The sequence below is a fragment of the Schistocerca serialis genome, chromosome 1 (genome assembly GCF_023864345.2).
Source record: "Schistocerca serialis cubense isolate TAMUIC-IGC-003099 chromosome 1, iqSchSeri2.2, whole genome shotgun sequence".
In the NCBI taxonomy this organism is placed as follows: domain Eukaryota; kingdom Metazoa; phylum Arthropoda; class Insecta; order Orthoptera; family Acrididae; genus Schistocerca; species Schistocerca serialis.
In genome coordinates, this window is record NC_064638.1 from 836,560,822 (window position 1) to 836,583,970 (window position 23,149).

The 23,149-nt window shown below is 38.4% G+C and overlaps 1 protein-coding gene across 2 annotated transcripts in view; it reads left to right on the top strand.

Moving 5' to 3' along the window:
* Positions 1-23,149, top strand: part of LOC126484943 (circadian locomoter output cycles protein kaput-like) — a 120,102-nt gene that overhangs the window by 48,354 nt on the left and 48,599 nt on the right. For both annotated transcript variants that reach the window (XM_050108547.1, XM_050108554.1), the window contains exons 10-12: positions 5,105-5,211; positions 5,295-5,442; positions 16,972-17,126. In XM_050108547.1, the coding sequence (XP_049964504.1) occupies positions 5,105-5,211; positions 5,295-5,442; positions 16,972-17,126 (410 nt within the window). The remainder of the gene's footprint in view (positions 1-5,104; positions 5,212-5,294; positions 5,443-16,971; positions 17,127-23,149) is intronic.

Genomic DNA, 23,149 nt, shown 5'->3' on the forward strand with positions numbered 1-23,149 from the left:
GAAGAAGACTTTTTTTGAGAAACACAATTGAGAAGATTTAGAGAACCAGTATTTGAAGCTATTCTACTGCTGCCAACATACATTGCACCTTAGGACCATGAACATAAGATACAAGAAATTAGTGCTCACACTGAGGCCATATAGGCAGTTGTTTTTCTTTTGTGCTGTTTCTGAATGGAACAGGAAAGGAAATGATTAATAGTTGTACAGGGTGCCCTCTGCCATGTGCTGTGTGGTGGCTTGCAGAGATAGAGATCTTTGTAGATACAGATGTAGAAACTGGCCCCAAAAATTCTGGTACATTGAAAGTTCAATTTGTTTCCTATTCTTTGTGGAACATGCTGAATAGTTGCCAATTTTTAGGTGGATTGACCATGCACATGAGCAACACACATCATCATCATCATCATCATCATCATCATCATCATCATCATCCCAAAGATTTATGAAGACATACTTGGAACAATAGTCTATGATTGCAATTTTTTTTACTCAGTTCAGTAAACAATTTTAATTGTTATGATCACAATCAGATTGACCTAAAAAGAATGTGCATATTTATGAATAAGAGCATTATGATAAGTGACTGCAATATAATTAGTAATATTTATTCACAGTTCCTGAGAAACATCTGATAAACATATCTGTCTCCTACAAACTTAGTAAAAGAAGAAAATAAATTTTATGGCCATGGTTGGCATCACCATATGATATTTAAACATGATAAAACTGTAGTGAACGCTCATGTCCCATGGTGTAGGGCCATCATTAACACACTGTGCTTAAGGCTACAGACAGTTGAGGAAGCTTGGCCACTTGGTGATGTTGACAGTAAGCACAGTTTACAATGTTGTATTACAAAGCCAGAGAGAGAATATTTGAAATTCTGCCTAAGCCAGAGTAGAATGAGTTAAAAATATAATTAAAACTGAATTAGAGAATGCAAATGGGTTCACAGCAAAATATTACTTACAAAAGTCAGCTCTCAAACACATGTCTGTGGTGTATATAATAAGTAATGAAATTAATTGGAAGTAGCATACCAAGACACAAAACCCACAGGCACAATTAGCTCACAAAAACAGTGTCAACAAGACACATACACCCATGAGCAAGACATGGCTGGCGTGGGAACATGGATGGAAAATAAATGTACAGGGTCAGAACATCAGGATGTGCAGGAACTTCAAGAGCCTGTTGTACAGTGAAAAATAGGCGTTTGATGTAAATTCATTCACTATTTTAGCTGGGTGGTATTTCTTATACCCATAGATGTCTATTTCCCATTTGGTGCTGTATGTACGATCTGCATGTTGTAACCTGTGTTCATTTGTGTTCAGGAAGGTGTTGTACAAATGTAGTTTTGTTCTGTGGATGTGTGTTCCCTAAAACGAGTATCAAAATTTATATCCATCTGTCCAATATAAAATTTATCATAATCGTTGGAGTGTATTATGTGAATGTCAGTATTTTCAAATTTATTTTACTTGTTATCTGTCTTATATTCAAGCTGCAGTTTCGGAGTATAATTTATTTGGAAGCCGCGTCTGTCAATTGTGTTCTTAAGTAATTTCTCTAGCTGATACACTGAAGTGCCAAAGAAATGTATAGGCATGCATACTCAAATACAGAGATACGTAAACAGGCAGAATACGGTGCTACGGTTGGCAGTGTGTATATAAGATAACAAGTGTCTGGCACAATTATTAGATTGGCTACTGCTGCTACAATGGCAGGTTATCAAGATTTAAGTTAGTCTGAACATGGTGTTATAGTTGGCAAATGATGACTGAAGAGAATCATTCAACCTGACAGAAGTACAACCGTTCCGCAGATTGCTGCATATTTCGATGCTAGACCGTCAAAAATGCTACCCATCCAACGAAACTTCATCGATATGAGCTTCCGGGAGCCGAAGGCCCACTCGTGTATCCTTGATGATTGCACAACACAAAGCTTTACATGTTCCCTGGGCCTGTCGACACCGCCATTGGACTGTTGATGACTGGAAACATATTGCCTAGTCGGACGAGACTTGTTTCAAATTGTATCGAGCAGATGGATATGTATGGGGATGGAGACAACCACATGAATCCATGGACCTTGTACGTCAGCAGGGGACTGTTCAAGATCAGGCTCTGTAATGGAGTAGGAGATTAGTGTTTAACGTCCCGTCGACAGCGAGGTCATTAGAGACGGAGTGCAAGCTCGGGTGAGGGAAGGATGGGGAAGAAAATCGGCCATGCCCTTTCAAAGTAACCATTCCGGCATTTGCCTGAAGCGATTTAGGGAAATCACTGAAAACCTAAATCAGGATGGCCGGAGACGGGATTGAACCGTCGTCCTCCCGAATGCGAGGCTCTGTAATGGTGTGGGGCATGTGCAGCTGGAGTGATATGGGACTCCTGATACTGTTGTATGTGGCTCTGACAGGTGAAACGTACGTCACCACATGTCCAGAATTGCTACAGAGTGGCTCCAGGACTGCCCTTCTGAGTTTAAACATTTCCGCTGGCCTCCAAACTCCCCACACATGAACAGTATTGAGCAACAGGATGTCTTGCAACGTGCTGTTCAGAAGAGATCTCCACTCCCTTGTATTCTTAGATTTATGGATAGCCCTGCAGGATTCAAGGTGTCAGTTCCCTCCAGCACTACTTCAGATATTAGTCAAGTCCATGCCATGTTGTGTTGCAGCACTTCTGCATGCTCGCGGGGGCTCTACATGATATTAGGCAAATGTACCAGTTTCTTTGGCTCTTCAGTGTATGTTGTCCAGTCACCTTCCCCATTTTTGTGCCCTTGAGTGTTTATGTCAATCTTATTTCTTTATCTTATTGCATGATCTCATGAGAAAGCTCTCTGTGTACCCATTTGCCACTGCTATTTGTTTTAAAAAGTGTAATTTCTTACATATTTCTTGGCTGTCTAATGGCAAGTGAATATGTCACTATATCGTGGAAGTAAAAAGGACACTATTTTATGCAGAATTGGGTGACAGATTTTGGCTTGAATATTATTATTGGTGCACTTTCTATAAATACTGAACGTATGTCTGTTGGTAGTTTTAGCAGTCATCAGACCCAGATGGTTGATGAAATTAATTTTCTCTATTTTGGTGGTGAAGCTAATTTTGGGGTGCATAGATCAGTATTATTTGCGCTACCTTTTAGCATCGTCAAGGTATCATCCACATAACGTTTATAGGAAATGTCCTGCTTTGCACAGTTTGTGAAATTATTAAAAAATTATGTATATAAGTCAGTAATAAAAGTGTCAGCCAGTGCATCAAGTAAGTTATTTCCCATTGAAAGGCATTATTTTTCGCAATATAAAGGTCAAGCAGCCTAGAAAAACATTAATATGTATACATATTAAAAGAAATAGTGTGCAAACAGAAACAGAGAGCTTTGTCGTGCTACTATACAATAAGGTAAATCAGCATCCTGATGTTCTGACTCTGTCCGTTTATTTTCCGTCCATGTTCCCATGCCGCCCATGTCTTCCTCACAGGTGTGTGCATCTGAAGAGCATAATCATAGACACCTGTTTGAGAGCTGGCATTTATAACTAATATTTTACTGTGGACCTATTTGTTTGCTGTAATTCATTTTAAATTACATTTTAACTCATCCTATTTTGGCTTATGTAGAATTATAAATATCTTGCTGCTAGCTTTGTAACTCACCATTGTAAACTGTGATTCTGATCAGCAACACATAGTGGCCAATCTTCCTCAGCTGCTTGTACTTCACCAGCAAGCACGATGTTGCTAATGGCATGTCTGCATCAAAGCCATGTGTGTTTATCACACTTTTATCGTGTTTTTATATTATGTACTGATGGCAGTCATGGCTAGTTTAAGAAGACACGTGTCATTTGTTTGATACTTCCCTGATTAATGTGAAGCTATGCTACTGTTTATGCTGTAGTAACTTATCATAACACTTTTGTGCATACATTTGCACATTCCGGGGGAACTTGCCACAAATCTCAGAGTTATGATTCCTTGTTATTAAATAAAATGAGTCTTATTTTGGTAACATTGTATGTCAGTTTGCATTGTGGTACATTTACCAAATTTTTAGCTTGACTTTAATTATAGTCATAAGCATAAAAAGACATTAAACTGTAAAAATATTCACTGCCGATAACATCATGTAGCTTTGTAGAGTTAAGTTATAAGCTGACAAACATGTTCTAGCAGTTAATTTCTAATACCTACCACAGCTCTGACTGCATTTAGTGCTTCCTTGATGTTTCCACATCTCTTCATATAACATTGTTAACAATGGCAGAGGCACCTGTGGAATCTCTCTGACTGAATGCCTGAACTAACGGGGTCTTATGACCTCTTCCTGTGGATTTATTCACAACTTGTGATTACATCATGTATATACTGTGTGGAAGAGTAACTGTTGCTTTACGGAGAATAATAATCTGTTCGATTTTCCAAAGATGCTGAGAAAGGAATGGTTTTGTACTAATGAGAGTCCAAAATAGGTCGGTAGATGCATATCTGCTTCTTAAGTAAATGAAGTCTCTGTGTGAAAGATTTGAAAATGTGTTCTATTGATAAAACATGTATCCATAAATTCCAAATGTTTCATGTGCCATTAGAAAACACCATTAAGTAACTATGCTATGCCTGACATACAGCCCTCATCAGCAGCATCTTGACAGGGAGGAAATTTTGTATTCAACCAGAGAGGAATGTCTTACATTGTATTTTTTAACTTTGCAGTGAAATTTCGTAACTCAAACCTGATTCTCCTGTGTTTTCTTTTGGGAGGAGCAAGTGAATAAAATGTATGCAGGAAACAAGTGTATGTAATTCTAAGTAAATCCCAGTTGTTGTCGTGTGAAACATTAAATGTCTGAGAACACACATATTTAATTTTTAGAAATCTGTGTAATATGGGTGTGACCTGCGAAGAAATTTTAAGGAAACTTCTGAGAAACTGAAAACAAAATTTCTTTCATAAAGTGAGCTATAAGTTACTTGTACTTTTCTTTGAGATATATTGGTATGGCACTTTAATTTTGAATATTCATTCAAAATAATGACATTGTTATTGCAGTTTCATTCTTTGATACTTTTCAGAGCACCTCCCATTATTGGCTATTTACCATTTGAAGTACTGGGTACATCAGGTTATGATTATTACCATGTGGATGATCTTGAGAAAGTTGTCACGTGCCATGAAGCTTGTAAGTATAAACGAAAATGCTATTCATCATAAACCTGTGTTATTCCTGCTCAGAATTCAGGCATTTTCTTCTATTATTTCCAGTGATGCAGAAGGGAGAAGGTACTTCTTGCCATTATCGTTTTCTGACCAAAGGGCAGCAGTGGATATGGTTACAAACTAGGTTCTACATAACTTACCATCAATGGAACTCGAAGCCAGAGTTCATTGTATGCACACACAGAGTTGTCAGGTGAGCCCCATGACCTTCTTGCTGTTGAATACATTGCACATTCCAATTTTACCACACAAAGTTAACGTACACGTTTGATATATCATGATTATACTATTTTCCTGTGTCCATAATATTTTTGTTGGGAATCACATTCATTGTGTAATGATACTGAAACTGACAAATGAGTAAAACTTACGGAGCCAAATTAGAATACAAAGAAAGTTTACATAAGGGAATAGGAAAGCTATGAGAAGCTTTGAGAAGTTTGCGAGCAGAGTACCATGTTTATCTGGAAATTGGGGAACTTGATAAGGATATAATTTGCTTAGATAGTGAAAGGCACAGAGCCTTGCTTTGGATTTATGTAGATGTCCCTCATGTTGGTATAGTCTGTTCACTGAACATGGGACTGACAGTATGGCACACTTGGCATCCCACTTGAGATTTTCCCATACACATCAAAATGAAAGCAATGTTTGTTTTGTGGTTATACTTCAGTCGCACACACAGAAGAAAACTGTAGTTCAGATATGAACACTCAGAGAACAGAGTTTATGTAGTTCACAGGCAAATGACCTACTCAAACTATGCCTCCTCCTCCAGTCCTCTGTCCTACCTGAACTGGCTTCTGTGGAAGAAGAAAGCCAAAACAATTTCTTGGGAAGAAACAAACATCGAGAAAATGATGACTATATTTGTAAAAGAGTGGTATTGCTTTATTTGCTAGTAGTTTGTTTTACAAACTGAGTGATTTCAGTGAAGTCATATTTTCACATAAATCTGCATCTGTATTATCTAGCATTTTCAGCATTACAAAGAGTAGAAGGTGTGTAGATGGTATTGTTATTCACTTTTCAAACCATTTGAGAACAATTGTGGTCTGGTGACATGACGCATTGTCATTCATAAAAATTCCGTTGTAGATTGGGAACATAAAGTCCATAAATGTCTGCAAATGGTCTCCAGCTAGCGGAACATAACCGTTTCCAGTCAGTGATTTGTTTAGTTGGACCAGAGGACTCAGTCGATTCCATGTAAACACAGCCCACACCATTATGGAGCCACCACTAGCTTGCACTGTGCCTTACTGACAACTTGGGTCCAAGGTTACTTGTGGTCTGTCCCACACTTGGAACCGACTATCAGTTCTTACCAACTGAAATTGGGACTCATTTGATTGGTTCAGGGTTTTGCAGTTGTCTGGGGTCCAACCAATATACCACAATCCCAGGAGAGGCATGCTGTTGGCAAAGGCAGTCACATCAGTCACCTGCTCCCATAGCCCATTAATGCCAAAATTCGCTGCAGTATCCTAATGTATACATTCATTGTACATCTCACATTGATTTCACGCAGTGCAGAATGTCTGTTAGCACTGATAACTCTGTGCAAATGCCACTGCTCTTGGTCGTTAAGTGAAAGCTATCGGCCACTGAATGGTCCACGATGAGAGGTAATGCTTGACATTTGGTATTCTTGGGACACTCTTAACACTGTGGATCTCAGAATACTGAATTCCCTAACAATTTCTAAAATGGAATGTCCCATGCATCTAAAGCCCGCGTCACATAGGACAGCACTTCCACGCATAGGGGCAGAGTGGAAAGGAAGCACGGGAGGGGGGGGTGAGAACTGCTCATGCGCGGCAGGTGGGAGTGGGCAAACAAAGTCCTCGTTGCCGAACTGCATTGCTGGTAAGAGCTAGGCTAGTTTGCCTGTATTATATGTTCAAATCTGTGAGGGGAATAACAAACACTTAAACCAATTTCAGTCAATCATCACGAGTGAAATATTAATTCACGTCGTTAATTAACATCCACTGCTCCACAGATTTTATTACATTTGCTTCACAACTGCTTCTGCTCAATAGAATGTGTAAGGGGTGTGTGTGTGTGTGTGTGTGTGTGTGTGTGTGTGTGTGTGTGTGTAATCACTGCGTGTAAAAAAGAATTAGTGGTAGAAAGACTAATGTAAAAGGCTATTGTAAAGTTGTCATATTTTTCGTTGTTAATGGGCATTATGAGCGTAAACCAACACATTTGATATTACAGTGAGCGACTGCATTTATAATCCATTGAACAAGCAAACAATTAATCATCATCTGTGATTAACTCCAGGGAATCTGACCGATAACATCAAAAGCCACCTGTATCTCAAAAAGTAACAGTTACTGTTATTTTAGGACCTCATCAGTTCGTGCGTTGGAAATGACAGAGGTTTACAACATGGTGGGAGAATCTCAACTTCTTGAACATTATAGTCTGGATAATTAAAAGGATACAGAAGTCCTAATCAAAAAGGCTAGGAAGTTCTCATTATTATGTGTGCAACCAATATGTTGACACATTTTTTAAACCTCAATTCTTTAAAAACTAAGAAATATTATACTTTGTTACAATACCATCGTAACTTCTGTTTGAGTTTGTTTTGTTTGAGTTTCTTTCCGAACAGTCTGATTTTAAATTTATGACGATAGGTTCAAGGCTTATATCCACCATCACTTCCCTGTCAGATTCTTCTTTCTGAAGCTTTTCAGCATGCCACACAGAGTGTGCCCACGCTACAGATGGGCTGTTGCCTGTTGCCTCATTGTCTATTACCTCATGCACAAAGTGATTCACTGTATGTTATCTTGAACATTTTTTTTTCTCCCACATAGTCTTAAAACCATTTGCCCAAATTAACCTCACTGGACTCGCATTCGGGAGAGCGACGGTTCAATCCCACGTCCGGCCATCCTGATTTAGGTTTTCCGTGATTTCCCTAAATCACTCCAGGCAAATGCCGGGATGGTTCCTCTGAAAGGGCACGGCCGACTTCCTTCCCCATCCTTCCCTAATCCGATGAGACCGATGACCACGCTGTCTGGTCTCCTTCCGCAAACCAACCAACCCAAATTAACCTCATGGGGCTTTAATGACAGTGATATGTGGGTAAATCCAAAACTGTGTGATCCCACTCACGTGCAAGGAAGTCAAGTTTGTCGTTCTGTCACCTGACTTGTACAGTGTAAATCAATGAGCTGCAGATCAGCACTAAAGTGATTTATATGGTGCTTAATATTTTCATTTTTAAGTTGGGGAAAGATGCCTGCTTTTCTGGTGTTGGTACTTTGTTTTCTCTATAACAGTTGAATTATAACTGGCAATGAACGACTTCGAAGCAAGGTATGACAAGAATTGGGAATCACGTCATGAAACTGACAAGTGTTCATTGCCAAATGGCGATCACTGCTGTTTTTCTTGCACAAGAAAACAAGTTTATTTTCAGAAATAAAACCAGAAGAAGAGTCAGCATGCAGAATAATTATCTGAGAACCTATCCCTATGAGAAGTTTACAACTGCCAGTATCATCACTCATTTTCCAGCAGATCTTCTTGGAATGATTCTAATTGATCCATGTTTCATCAAGGTAATACACTCTTGAACTACTTTTTTCTCTTGTCGTGAATCTTTATGGGATATAGTTCATGCTGCACCTAAGTCACTTCATTGAAATAAAAACTCTCATCTTAACATACGTACCTGGACCAATGTCTTTTAACACTTAGGCGCTGATGCCCGTAAAAATACGGGCGTGCGCGACCTGCCCGAAAGCCTGGCGCCCGTAATGTAACGGGCGCGTGTTCTCGTTCTTCCCCTTCTTTCCTTTGTGTGTTCTTACGGCTCCCGCTTGTGTGGGAGGCGCTGCATGGACTGTAGTTCGAGTATTGGTCACTAGATAGTGCGAGCATGCTGTGGAAGAGTGTGCTTCCCTTTTTATTTGTCGGGTTTTGTCAGCAGCGATTTTGTCCCGTGCGGTCTCAGTAGCGTCGACATGGCGAAGCGTGGCTTGACGGACGAAGAAATTGCTCGCGAGTTATATCGTGACTTAGAAGCAATTGACGTTGATTTGTCAGGGGAAGATATTGTAGATGACTCTGATGATGATGTGGACTATGTTCAAGAAGAAGTTTCTGGCAGTTTAGGTTAAGAGTTCTGACAAAACGACATCTATAATTTTTGTTCAGATTTTCACTAAAAAAACTCTCAGTACGTAATTATGATTTTATTTGCAAATACTACTCTTCTGATAGACTCAGAAGAGGAGAGCAGGTGTCCAAGCACTTCAGCAGCAAGTAATCCAGTCGATATTGTGCCTGAAGAACAAGTGAGACTAACAGCGAGGGGGAAGCAGAGACGTGCGCGCCACACCGATTCTGAGGAAGGTTGGACATCTACTGATCGTGCACCAGATATCGATCTATTCTCAGGACAATTTGGAATACGCAATGTTGTCAGTTTAGACCAGACAGTGTGATGAAACATATAAAGGAACAAACTAATCTGTATGCTCAACAATGCATCAGGAATTTACGAAGCACAAATTCCCTTTCACCCACCTGCTCATTATCAAGGTGGAAAGGAGTTACACTTATGGAAATAAGGAAGTTTCTGGCAAAGTGTGGCGAAAAGACAGAAGTTACCAGGGTAGTGAATGTAAAGTAGCATTGTGCAAAATGCCGCGCTTCAAAATTTACCACACAAAGAGCAAAATTGGATCCTAAAATAGTTACAGGAGGTTACTGTAGATGAGACATACTGTATCCATCATAATCACAATTTTTGCGTAAAATTAAAAAAAAATCCTTCTAGAAAATACAGTGAATATACCTTTGACCAATTTTTCCTTTTTTCAAAAACAATGTTATAATAATAACGCTTGTCAAAAATATGTATTAATTCAAGAGAAAGGTATTATATATGGTTTTAAACAAGAAAGTCTAGGTTTTTCAATAAGAGTAATTTTATTGCTATAACTAAAAGCTTTCATGAGTTGTAGTAGTTTAAAATACGTTAAAGTCAGCCAGTCTTTATGGTAGACACCCACGCCCAATGGCTCAGGACCCAAAGTGTTAAAAGTCTTTACCTCGACGGAGCACTTATCATTGAATCTTGCATAAGTGGAACATGTTTTTGTCATGTTGGGCATTCATCATTCGCACGGAGCACTTTAAAACATCATTGTTAAAACTATCCATTTGTGTTACAGGTTCCTTACAATTTCGATGCTTTCCATGTGGCACAAAACCAACTGTTTCTACAGTTCTTGCAGCTCTGACACTTTCCCTTAAAATTCTCTTTACTCTTGCTGGCACCACATGGTTCTGGAGTCGGTTCTTGTGTTTTCCAATACCAACTGTAGGAGACCTGCTTTTAAATTCACATTTGAAAAAGTTATAAATGTAGTAAATAATCCGCCTCGCCTGCTTGTGAAGCACTTAACGTTTATTGCCGTCACCTGACTTTTTTTTAATCGCACCTAAACATTTACAAGATACACATTCACAGCTATACTCCTACAAGAAAAAAAAAGGAACAAACAAAAAAATTGATAGTTGAATGAATTATTAAATTGTCACGAAGTGCAGAAATAGTGCAGCATGTAGTAGTGAGATTCTCGCTCTCTAGCTGTAACTCACTTCTAGCCACTCGGAAAGAGAGTGAATATTATTGGCCGCTAGTGACTAGTGGACGGGGATGCACAGAACGGCCGAAAATTGGGCCGCCACCTTACGTGACGCGAACAATAGCTTCAACCACCATTCCATGTTCAGAGTATTTTAATTCTTGTCATACAGCCACAATTGCATCGGAAAACTTTTCACCTGAGCACAAATGACAGTTGTACCACTCCACTATTGTTTTATACCCTGCGCACGTGATATTACTGCCATATGCGTATGTGCATATCTCTGCCCCATCACTTTTGTCTCCTCAGTGCATCTAGGGCTTTTTAGCCTTCCAGCTCTGCAGTGGCATGGTGGCAATCACAAAAAGTTGTATAGCACCATAAACTGTGGAATACAAAAAAATACTACTGTCACTTCTTTCTACAAAAGGGTTAGTACCTCTGCTAAGGAACTGTGATGTTATCCATATGTCTGAGAGAAAGACGTGGTGTGGCAAGCAGCTTGTGGAAAGACCTATGGAGCTGTCTAGGAAGGCAGTAGGGCAGTAAGCGAACTTACATTTGCCAGCTGTGACAGATCATGTAGAGGTAAGATTTGTGTTGGTAGTGGGTGTCTTGCAATTAATGTGGTATCTGTTTTGTTGTTCATGTTCATCATAAACATTATCAGTGTGGTCTATGCAGTAGTACTATACACTGCTTTGAACACCTGTGCACCAATCTGGAAAGGTTTGAGGAATGCTCTACTGCGGTCTGTCACCACCACCATCACTGTCGTGACTGTACAGAACAGTAGGCCTCGGGCAGGCTGCAATATCGTCTACACTGCCGCCCCTCGCTAGCTGTGCCACTAGCTACTGCTGCTTCCTCTCCATCCTGTTGTCACAGTGCTAATGTATTCCCACAGTGCATTCTTGCAGTAATGTTTTTGAGGAAAGACATCTTTGTGCATCTCTCTACATACATCCAAGACTGGCACAAGTTCTGGAAATCAGGGAATATCAGGAAATTTCAAATGTATCAGGGAAATTTGGGTGAAAATAATGGAAAAACAGGGTGTATACGACCTGGGACAACCGGGAGATCTGGGAAAACACGGGAATTTTTTTAGAATTCTGGGATTTTTTGTTTTAGTTTTCAGTTAAACTTTTGTCATTTTGACTGGTAAGATATAATACTCAAACAAAGGATATTACTGTATCCCGCTACTGCAGAATAATACTGCAGCAATAAAACATGAACGAGAGAAAAAAACTAAAATAAAACTTAAGTTGCAAAGGAAATGTGCCATGTACAACAACAAAACACAGTTCTCATACAAGCATCTGCCAGCAGCAAAATGTGTCAGAGGCTTTAGGAAGACTATGCAATGCTTCATAACAACAAATTGCCTTCAATGAGCGTGACGTCGCAACTGTTTGTCAGCAGTTGCATGCGGGCCCATGCGCATGCGCAGTTGCGACGCGTGTGTGTAGCACCTTCTCTTGCTTCTGGCTACTAAAGTGTGTCTGTTAGCTATATAAGCAGTAGCAGCAAGATGCTATTCGGAAAAATTTTACTGTCGTGCGCAAGCTGCCATATTCACTAGGAGCGAACCGGGGTATCTGCCCGGGCGACAATTTCAGTCAAGCATTAATCGCCTTGCAGAACAATGAAGTTATTTTTCTCTGTTTGCTAAAGAAAAGTTGTTTTTATTAATCTTTTCCGCTGAGGCAGTCAATTTATTTGTAACAAAATGCTTAATTCTACACTATTGGCTAGTTTCAACTGTTCTCTGCATTTCAAAAGAGCATGTTTTCGTCTTGTTGCAAGTATGGCATTATGCCATTATAAAGAACCAAAAATGAAATAATACAGTACTGGTATTCGAAGAAAATTTACAACCGAATCTGGACGTACGAATATGCACTTTAGACCGAATTATGCACGTTATTATGGTTCATGAAATTCCGATGCTCTTGGAATATCCTCTGATGTCTTGTTTCTTTTATGACATAACGTAAGATCTTTTAATGTTTTACACGTACGAACACACGGGCTTCTTGCGCCATCGTAGCTGCACAAGCGGTGTGACGCCTGTAATTGGCGCTCTCTGGCAACTGCTGAAACAAACCTGTTTCTAACAGGTCGCGGGAAAATATTGTGAATGATTGACTGAAAAGCGTTACTTTCAAAGTAAATTTCATTTTACCCGAGATGAACTATGTGCGATGAATTTCTTTAATCACAGAGCGTTTGACTCTCATTTAAAAATCAACTCTTTGAGGATGACGATTTAGAAAAATTTTGAGCCCAGAAGACCATACATTTATGTCTTTATTAAAAATTTTACTGGTGCATTTGTGTGATGTATCTTAAAGTGTAACACGCGCAAAGAAGATCAATGTTATACGTGAAAGTTAAGCGTCTCTTGCAGCTTATTAATCGTTGATACCAATATTGTATGTGAAAGCTTTGCTTTTCTTGTAGCAACACTATGTATATTAATTTAAACCATTAACTTTTCCTGTTTGTGTGTACGCACTACTTAACAGTGATAATGCTATTGGCTGACAACATGACGTGTCCTTTGCTTTGAAAATCTGCTGTATCGGCTGGCGAGATCACGTGACATGAATTACGACTGGCTTACAAAAGTGCGTTGCAATCTCTATAAATTGATAAATTTTGCAGTTCCGAGGAAAAGTATACTGTCACTTAACACGGAAAAAGTGTATTTTTAACCGGGAAATCCGCGAAATTTTTTTTCCCTTGTCCAGGTATTCACCCTGAAAAATCTCGTTTTTGTCTCAGTAGCATGAAACTGTTTGTTTACGAGATGTCGTGCTTCATCGCTGGCTGGGTGCAGCTGAGTACGTGCACTGCTTCCCAACTCTCTCATTCTTACTACTTCTCCCCTTCCCACGCCTTGCCTCTGCTTGCAGTCAGTGCTGCCACCACTACTTGCTGCTAGCCTAGCAGCTACCAATGAGAGGTACTGTGGGGTGAGAAGTGGTTTGTTTGGAAGTGATTCTCAGAGCTTGTTGACGCAGCGGCTGGAGACAATGGTACATGAGTTGTTATCTGATTGATTGTGTGAATGTGTGTGCGCTCTCGTTTTCTGACTATGGCTATGGCCAAAAATTTAGTTGTGAAAGTGTGATTGTCTTTTCTATGTGCCTCTCTGTGGCTCAGCAATCACCTTTACGGTGAGTTGCTACCTATCCTCATTAGTATTGATTCTCATAGTATTTGCACAAGTAATCTGTTGCGTCGGTGATTGCTGGGGTCTCATTTCATCAACATGGTGTCTGAGAAATGTGAATGGCTGGCTAGACGAGTGGACTTCCATGACAGGCCAAAACTGCAGGCCATTTCTGTGGGTATATCTAATGGATTGGGCCTGCTGATCTAAAGCCAATATTTTACCACTAACATGTGGGCCCTGCCTGTTGGATCTAGTCTCACCGATCTGCCCGCAGGCGGGTCTGCCTGTGTGTTGTAATGTGGTGGATATTCATGGTTTTTCCATGGACCCAGGACTGAGATGCTCCTCGGCAAGCCAGAGGCCACAGGCAACGGATTTCGAGAATAGCGACTGTCTCACTGCAAGTACATTGTACAGTGCAGCATTTTATAGACGTTTTATTTATTCTAGTACATTTTGACACTTTGAAAGTAGTTTATACATTAGAAAGTATGGATGATAAGAAGAAGAAAATTGTGGCAGTCACTGGCAGTTTATACATTATGCACTCATGTATTTCTTGAAAGAAAAATCACACAATACCTGTAGAATAATAGACATAACACAGTGGGTAATAACCATCGAACATAGTAGAACCAACATTTTATTTGTGGTCACCTACAGTGTTGGTTTACACAACTCTTTCCCACCTTATTCATTTCCTTGCAGGAGGTTTTCTCTTTTCTGAGGTTATCTCTGAAAGCAGTGAAGCTATTTTAAATCTGTCTTGCAACTCCAACAAAATGTGTATCTTCGTCACCAAATGTGTTTCGCTTTATTGAAATAAAATAACATCAAAACATATATACCATTTGGCTTGCTTTCTCCATCGAAATGCAGTTTGTTACACAAGATGTTGGTGTTAATACTTAAGATTTTTGCTCAAACCTATAGAAACACAGAATTCCTTACATTTTTTGGTCAACTTATGTCTTTCCTTACCCTTGAGATCTTAAAATTTGTCAGGGAGAAATGCTGAAACATGTCTGGAAATCAGGGAATTTCACTTTGGGGAAACTTGTGGCAACCCTGACATCATCTTCTGTGTGTATTAGGCTTTGTCTGTTATGCCTTCTTATAGGGATTAGTTTAAGTTCTGATTTTTGGTCTTTCTACGTGTCTCCATTCCATTGGTCTGTGTTTGTATAGTACATTTTGTAGTCTGTCATCTTCCATCCTAATGACATGCTCTTTCCATTTCGTTCTGTATTCTGCAGTTCTTTTGTATAGATATATTAACCCTAATTGTGCTGTTATTTCTGTATTTTACTTTCGATCTTGCCTTATATGTCTTCCTACAAATCCAAGGAATCCCATTTCTGCATGCTAGATTCTTAGTGTATGCTTTTTTGTTGTTATCCAGGTTTCACTTCCATTCATTACAACCGGGAGTGACAAATGTTTTGTAAAATTTCAGAATTTCAGATAAGATGTGCCTTCTAGTACTATTCTTTTAATTTCTTTATCTTAAGTTATCAGATACATACAAGGTGTGTCTCAAAAGTCATGGAGAGAGAGAGAGAGAGAGAGAGAGAGAGAGAGAGAGAGAGAGAGTGTGTGTGTGTGTGTGTGTGTGTGTGTATGTGTCAAATTAGCTGGGGGGGGGGGGGGGGGGGGGGGACTTTCCTCAGCTTTGTTGCTCCACACTCTAGACCAATATCTGTTCTGAGCATCAATGGTGCAACATGGGTATGATTGTGAACAATGTTGGGCAATCAAATTCTGCACAAAGGCCAACAAAAAAACTCTAGAAATTCATGAACTGATTAAACAAGTCTACAAAGAGTCTGCTCTTTTGTATGTGCAAATTATGAGGTGGATGAAGTAGTTTAAGCAGGACCAAGAAGGGGTGGACAAGGTCTTTGAACAGTCATCAACAAGCTAAACTGATGAAAATGTTACTCGTTTGCATGAGTTGTTGAATGCTGACCTTCAAATGAGTGTGCGGCTGTTAGTTGAAACTCTGAACATTCCGAAAAGTGTTAAAGTGTCGCTTGACATAGGTCTATCTCCTTGGCTTTCTGCTGCTCTTCCAATCAGTCTCTGACACCCAACTGACTCTTCACATAATGAGGTACAGGCTTATATGTGTAGTAAATATTCTTTTATTGGGCCAATAAGTAATCAATTTATAATAATTTTATTATAGCTCAGTTGCCTCATACAAGTCTTTCAATTGGATGTCACTTCAGTGACTTGCGTGTCCCTAATCTACTCCAGTTAACCATAAGGGAAAGAGGACATACAGTTTAATGTGTAATCTGAACCACATGTCATTCTCGGTGATTCCTCATGTCATCAAGAGATGAAGGCTAGTATAAAATGCAGACTGAAAAATATGTGGTTTGACTGGTATTCAATCCCAGGACTTCTTGGTTTCCAGGCACACGCTTTACCACTAGACCATCAAGCCCGACAGACACTTTAAAAACTTCCTGCCATTCACTGTTTTTGTCTCAACTACAAAAATAAATGCATCATATTTCAAAACTAGTTACTAATCTGTCAGATTAGTAATTCAAGTACATATTGAAGTAAATATTTGACATATAATGTGCAGATCAAAATTTACCTGTTGTGTGCTTGGGTACTGAAGGCTAATGAGGAATAATTGCTCATAAAACTGTGCAGCAGCCTATATTTCATAGTGTGTGTTTTTGTTTACAGTTTCAATTTCATTACATTTAAGGTAATTTATTTTTGAGGAGGAGCAAGATATTTGCATGATGATGACAGGCACAAATAGGAAATCATAATGTAACAAAATCAAAAATTGCACCTCACGGGCATTGACTTATTTATAAGTTAACATGTTTCCTCATTCAGAAAAATTGGTCCAACATTAATTTTAACAAGTTTAATGTTATAGTTACATGGATGTAATGAAGCAAATGAGAAAGGACCCTGAAGAAGGTGAACGAAGCCAAGACAGTGAGATGGGTGCATGGGAATCTTCTGATAAACAAGTGGGTACTACATCGCAAGGTAGCATCTCTTCTAGTGCCTGGACTTCTCGATCTTCAGGTATGTGTATTTTGGCTGTCATTTAATATTTTTATGACAAGAAGTGCATTCTGGTGTGTTGATCCTTTCTGGCTGTGATCAACAGCGCACTGGTCTTTGAAATAAACTTACGAACTTCCATAAAAAATGTTCATAATAACTTTTTCCTTGTCACAAAGGGTTTAGTTGTGACAACAATACAACTTGTATTCCTTAGTCACAACTGCTTTACCTTATTCTTTTGACCTCATGGTTCCTCCAAAAAGATAAAACTGTAGTGGATGAAATGTCATGATGATATTATTATGCAAAAGAAAGATGACTTCCAAAGATCAGTATAGCAGCTGAACAAAATATGCAAGAAATACAACTTTAAAATTTTTTGTAGTAGAACAAAAATAATGACATTCTGGAAAAATATCTAGTAAGATCAAAAATTGTTTTGTATAATTCAGTTGTAGAACAAGTGTCTCAAATCTCTTATTTAGGCTATTGTGTAAGTTTTGATTTTGATGCTGATATTGTAAATAAGATACACAAATTCCAAGCTGTCTGTGGTACCATTAGCAGATCATTGAGTAAAAAAAAAAAAAAAAAAAAAATACAAAAAGAGACCATCACAAAAATCTATAAAGCATTGGTGGTGGTTCCTGTGTTATTCGATGAAAGCAAAAGCTGGACTACCACAAAATAAATAAATAAATGCAAACAGCAGATATGAGGTTCCTAAAAAAGATGAAGGGCTGCACAAGAAGAGACATTATTATAAATGAAGACATTAGAACAGAATTAAATATTTTGAACACGAATAAAAAAAATTGAAATATATTGTGAAAATTGGAGATGACATCTTGTTAGAATGCCAAGTCATGGAATTCCCCAGAGATAATGAACCATAAGCCAAACAGAAAAAGAGGTATTGTAATTTCTCAAGAAAGATGGGAATGATTCTGTTTAAGGATTCGGAACAGGCCATGGCCTAGTCAGTGAAAGGAGGATGATGATGATGATGATGAATATCAAATAGAATTGTCACCTAATGTCTTATTTAGTGACAGATAGACAAGTAACTTTAAGAAGATAATGGGTAGGGCGAATGAATTCATTGCCATGCCCAAGATTGTGTGGTACCCCACTGAGTGAATAGGATGTACACTCATTTACAGACTGCTTATGAAGGCAAATAGTATCCTGTTGTGTGATTAAGAAGTTAAATTGAAATACCTTCATTGCAGAGTACTGCAATGTTCTTTGAACTTTACAAATTTTTCCCAGAGCACTTCAATAATTTGGCTCAATCAGATGTATGTCCAAAGGACAGCAGCACTATGATGACTCAGTAGAATAGTTCATACACAACTTTTGGTGCACCTCACTGTTATTTCTTGCAGAAGGGAATTAAAGAAACAGCTAATTTTATATAGATTCAGACATTATGTGGAAGCATTGCTAATTTTATATAGATTGAGACATTGTGTGGAAAAATAATATGCATTTTGTGCCTTTTAATTATATTTAATTAATCTGTAATAGAAGATACTTTTGATCTACAGTATAGTGATAAAAACTGGAATGGCTGGAGAGAGAGAGAGGAGAGGCAGATCACTACACCAAATGAACAAGCATAGAAAATCCATGTCGTGAGAATACTTAAAGGAGAAGGAAAGATGTACCTCAAATGTGAAACTGTCATTGTTGACATGTTAATAGAATGAGAATATGGGAGAAACCCAAGAAAACATGAGCAGCTTACATAAGCATCAATATAATATCCGTAGTTCTACAAACTGCTTTTAGTCTAATGCTGTACATTTAAAAGACAGTAATTTACAGTGCAAATATTATACTGTAACTTCACTATTACCCTGTAGCTCCACTTATACTACTGTGATGCAGCAGTGAAATATGTCTTACGCTGTTAAAGAAAAGTAGACCATTCACTTTTAGGTGTTTTTTGGGAATCCAAGAGTATCACAAATTTATGTTATCTACTGTTCAGTACAGTATCCACAGATTATTCTACATTCTTTGAATAACTTATGCTGATGGAAAATTCTTTGTGGAGAATACCGTGTGGTAATATAGACTCCCTGTAGATCTCATATAATTTTTTTTTTTTTTATTTTTTTTATTTTTTTTAACTGCATCAGTTGCTTTGCCATGCAAAAATAGGTGCTTTAGCAATGCCCAGAAATCACTTTTCCCAATTTCAGCAAAGAAGCACACACAGAAATGAAATCGGTGCATAAGGAATGCCCTTTTAGTTGTTATCGTTGTTTCTGTGAAACAGTTTAAAATCGAAAGCACTGAGCTTCTTCACCGTTAGTATTAATATCGTCTGCAGTAGTAATACTACAGGTAACCAATGAGACCTCTTATCACTGTTCAACATCCTCCAAAGCCCTTGCAGTGATTTCTTTTTAAAGTGGGATGGTTTTCTATTACATCTTGTATGGGCTGTTTGACAATTTGGGATGTTGCATTGGGTTTTTTTTCTAAAAATTATAGTAAGATATGACAAAAGTGCCCATTTTATGCCTGCTAATGTTTTTACATTTGGTATGAAGTGTGACAGAGCTATGTACTAGCAAAATATCATAAAGCTCACCATTAAGGAAGCAATGGTACAGCTTTATTTGTATATGAAGGTATGCAAGTGCATAAACAGGTTCTGAAAATTGTTAAAGAAAACAGGCAAAGAAACGTAATTCAGAAGTCAAATAAGCCATATAGTATACACAGTAGGAATTAAAAGTAATGTCAAAATGAAAGTGGTGCAGTTCATACTGCAGAGTAGTACAAATGAACTACAAGAATATGTTTGATGAAATACAAGATCATTAATGTTTATTTTTTGAACACAACTTTGCTATTGTTATCTTCTTGACTTTATAGCGTGTTTCGTTGCTGCCCTCCACCCTTCTGCAGTCCCCCAAACCACAACTCCCTGGCCAGTGTGTTATTGTGTCTTCTTCATTGCCTCATTTGCGATTTACATAAATCCATAAATACATCATCCATGTCCTTCCTTCTGAGAGCATTTGAGCTCTTCCACCCAAATTTGCTGTTTACAGATTCACTTTTTATGATTAGGTAAAATAGCTTTCCACTGTAACATAATTTAGTTTCTTGCTGTTCCCATGAATGCAATCCACCTTGTCTGTATCCTTCAGTTATTTTATTTAATTTATTTATTTATTTATTTATTTTTTCAAATTACTTGTGAATCCACGTTTGTAAACTTTCATCTTCATTCTGCTGTGGTATTCTACCAATTAATTTATTTTGTTCTTCTCCATGTTGATGAAATCTGTCAGCTAATGATGCACGTGGCTGAAAGGTATATGACTGAAATGTTCAGAGAAGAAAAAAGCTTTCTGCAGCTGCAAACCGAAATTTAATTGACCATCTGTGCAAGAGTTCATTTCTTTCACTTGTATACAGTGTGTTCATTTTAGACAGTGAAATATCTTGAAAACTATACACTGAATAAAAAAAAGAGTTATAATTCCAATTATACCACACTTGATCCCACTCCACCACTTGCATGGGTGGTGGAGACAACTTCGAAGTATTCAATGGAAACCCCATTTTTATTGCAGATTATGATGCTATGGCAATATCTACATACGTTTTGTCTGAATCATTTTCTTCATTTTGCCACAAATGGCGCTGCAATTGAAGGAATAGAAATGGGTGCACGATCATATTTGAATGCTACTCAATGGTCCTTGAATATCTAGTGGCACATAGGAGCGCACATCCATGCTGCAATAGTAGGACAAGCCATTATTTCATAACTTCTAATTGGAAACCCCATTTGCAATGTTGTATTTCTCTGACATATCAAACAGGGGACCACGCGTTGCACCACTGTGAACATGACTCGAGGTGAATGCTACTCTACTTTTCCATTTAGAGTTTAGCATTCAAACATAGTACAGCCAAATTCAGTACACTTAGTGATCCATTTTTCAAATGACCGTACTCAGTACAGAAGCATATCTCCAGAAATGTCAGCACAGGTGTTTCTGATGCAGTCGACCATGCCTTCATGGCCTGTTGGTGTTTGCTGATACATTTTATCTTTTAAATTCCCACCACAGAAAGAAATTCAGTGATGTCAAATCTGGTAACCTAGTGGGCAAATTAATATAGTCATTTCTGCCCACCGAGCGAGGTGGCGCAGTGGTTAGACACTGGACTCGCATTCGGAAGGACGGCGGTTCAATCCCGCGTCCGGCCATCCTGATTTAGGTTTTCCGTGATTTCCCTAAATCACTCCAGGCAAATGCCGGGATGGTTCCTCTGAAAGGGCACGGCCGACTTCCTTCCCCATCCTTCCCTAATCCGATGAGACCGATGACCACGCTGTCTGGTCTCCTTCCCCAAACCAACCAACCAACCATCTCTGCCAATCCACTGACGAGTGTAAACGTGGCCTGATACCTATGTGCTTCAGTTGTGTAATGCTCTGGACAACCATCATCCAGAAACCATATATTTTGTTGAAAGTACAGGGCAACATCTTGCACTAATACTGATAGTTCTCGTTCCTGAAACATTAGATATTTATTCCCATTCAATACGCCATTGATAAAATATGAACCAATGAGTTTGTTCCCCATGATGCCACACCATATGTTAACTGACCTGGGACGTTGATGGTCAACTTGCCATCGGAGATTGTCTATGCTCTAGTAATGCATGTTATGCTGATTAACACTACTATGGTTTGTGAATGTAGACTCATTGGAAAATAGTACCTCAGCAAAGAATGTGGTATGTGGTTTATTCATCTCATTACATATAATTTTCAAATCATTTGATTTGATGTACAGGAGACATGTCAAGGTTTACAAAAGAAACTTTTTTCACTTTTTTAAGAGAAATACAAAAGTTTACATTATATTTTACATTTCTAAGTTACAGCTACACAAGTACATAAAAAAATACATGTAATACAATCCCTGTGTTCAGATTGTGAAGCTGTCCTCAATGAATTTATCGACAGAATAATAACACTTTTCCACCAGAAGAGTAAAGAGCAATTTTTTCAGTGAACCAATCTCCATTTTAAATATATTACTGCCTTTTATTTTATTGAAAATTTTTAATCCCATATACTCTGGTGTTTGGGCATAAAGTTTTAAACGGTGTGTTGGAAGTTTGAAGTTATCTCTGTGGCGAGTGCTGTAGTTGTGATCAAAACGGAAAGTGTCTAGTGTATGTTGATTTCTATATAGGAACACCACCATCTCATATATGTAAAGTGAGGGTATAGATAGTATTTTTAAATTTTTTAACAGTGGTCGACAGGATTCCCGTTTTTTTTTTTTTTTTTTTTTTTTTTTTTTTTTGCAACACACATGTTTCTAATTACTTTCTTTTGTAATACTAGGAGCTTAGTGACATTTGCTGAATTTCCCCAGAAGATTTACCGAGCGAGGTGGCGCAGTGGTTAGCACACGGGACTCGCATTCGGGAGGACGACGGTTCAATCCCATCTCCAGCCATCCTGATTTAGGTTTTCCGTGATTTCCCTAAATCGTTTCAGGCAAATGCCGGGATGATTCCTTTGAAAGGGCACGGCCGATTTCCTTCTCCATCCTTCCCTAACCCGAGCTTGCGCTCCGTCTCTAATGACCTCGTTGTCGACGGGACATTAAAAAACACTAACCTAACCTAACCTAACCCCAGAAGATTATGCCATAACGAATAACTGACTCAAAGTAGCAGTAATGTTTATCTTTCTGGTATCCATGTTTGTGGCACCTGACAAAATACACATTGCAATGCTAAGTTGTTCAGTTTATTTGCTAAGTAATGTGTACCTTCCAATTTAAATTTTTGTCAAGATTTAGGCCTAAGAACTTCACGTGGTTTGCTTCTGTGATATCCTGATCATTGCAAGTTATCTTTATTTCACTCCTTTCTACTGATTTAGCTTCAAATTGCACCATTTTGGTTTTAGTTATATTTAGCTTTAGTCCATTTTGACAGAACCAAGATTCAAATTTTTCTAAAGTATTTTTGGCTTTTTC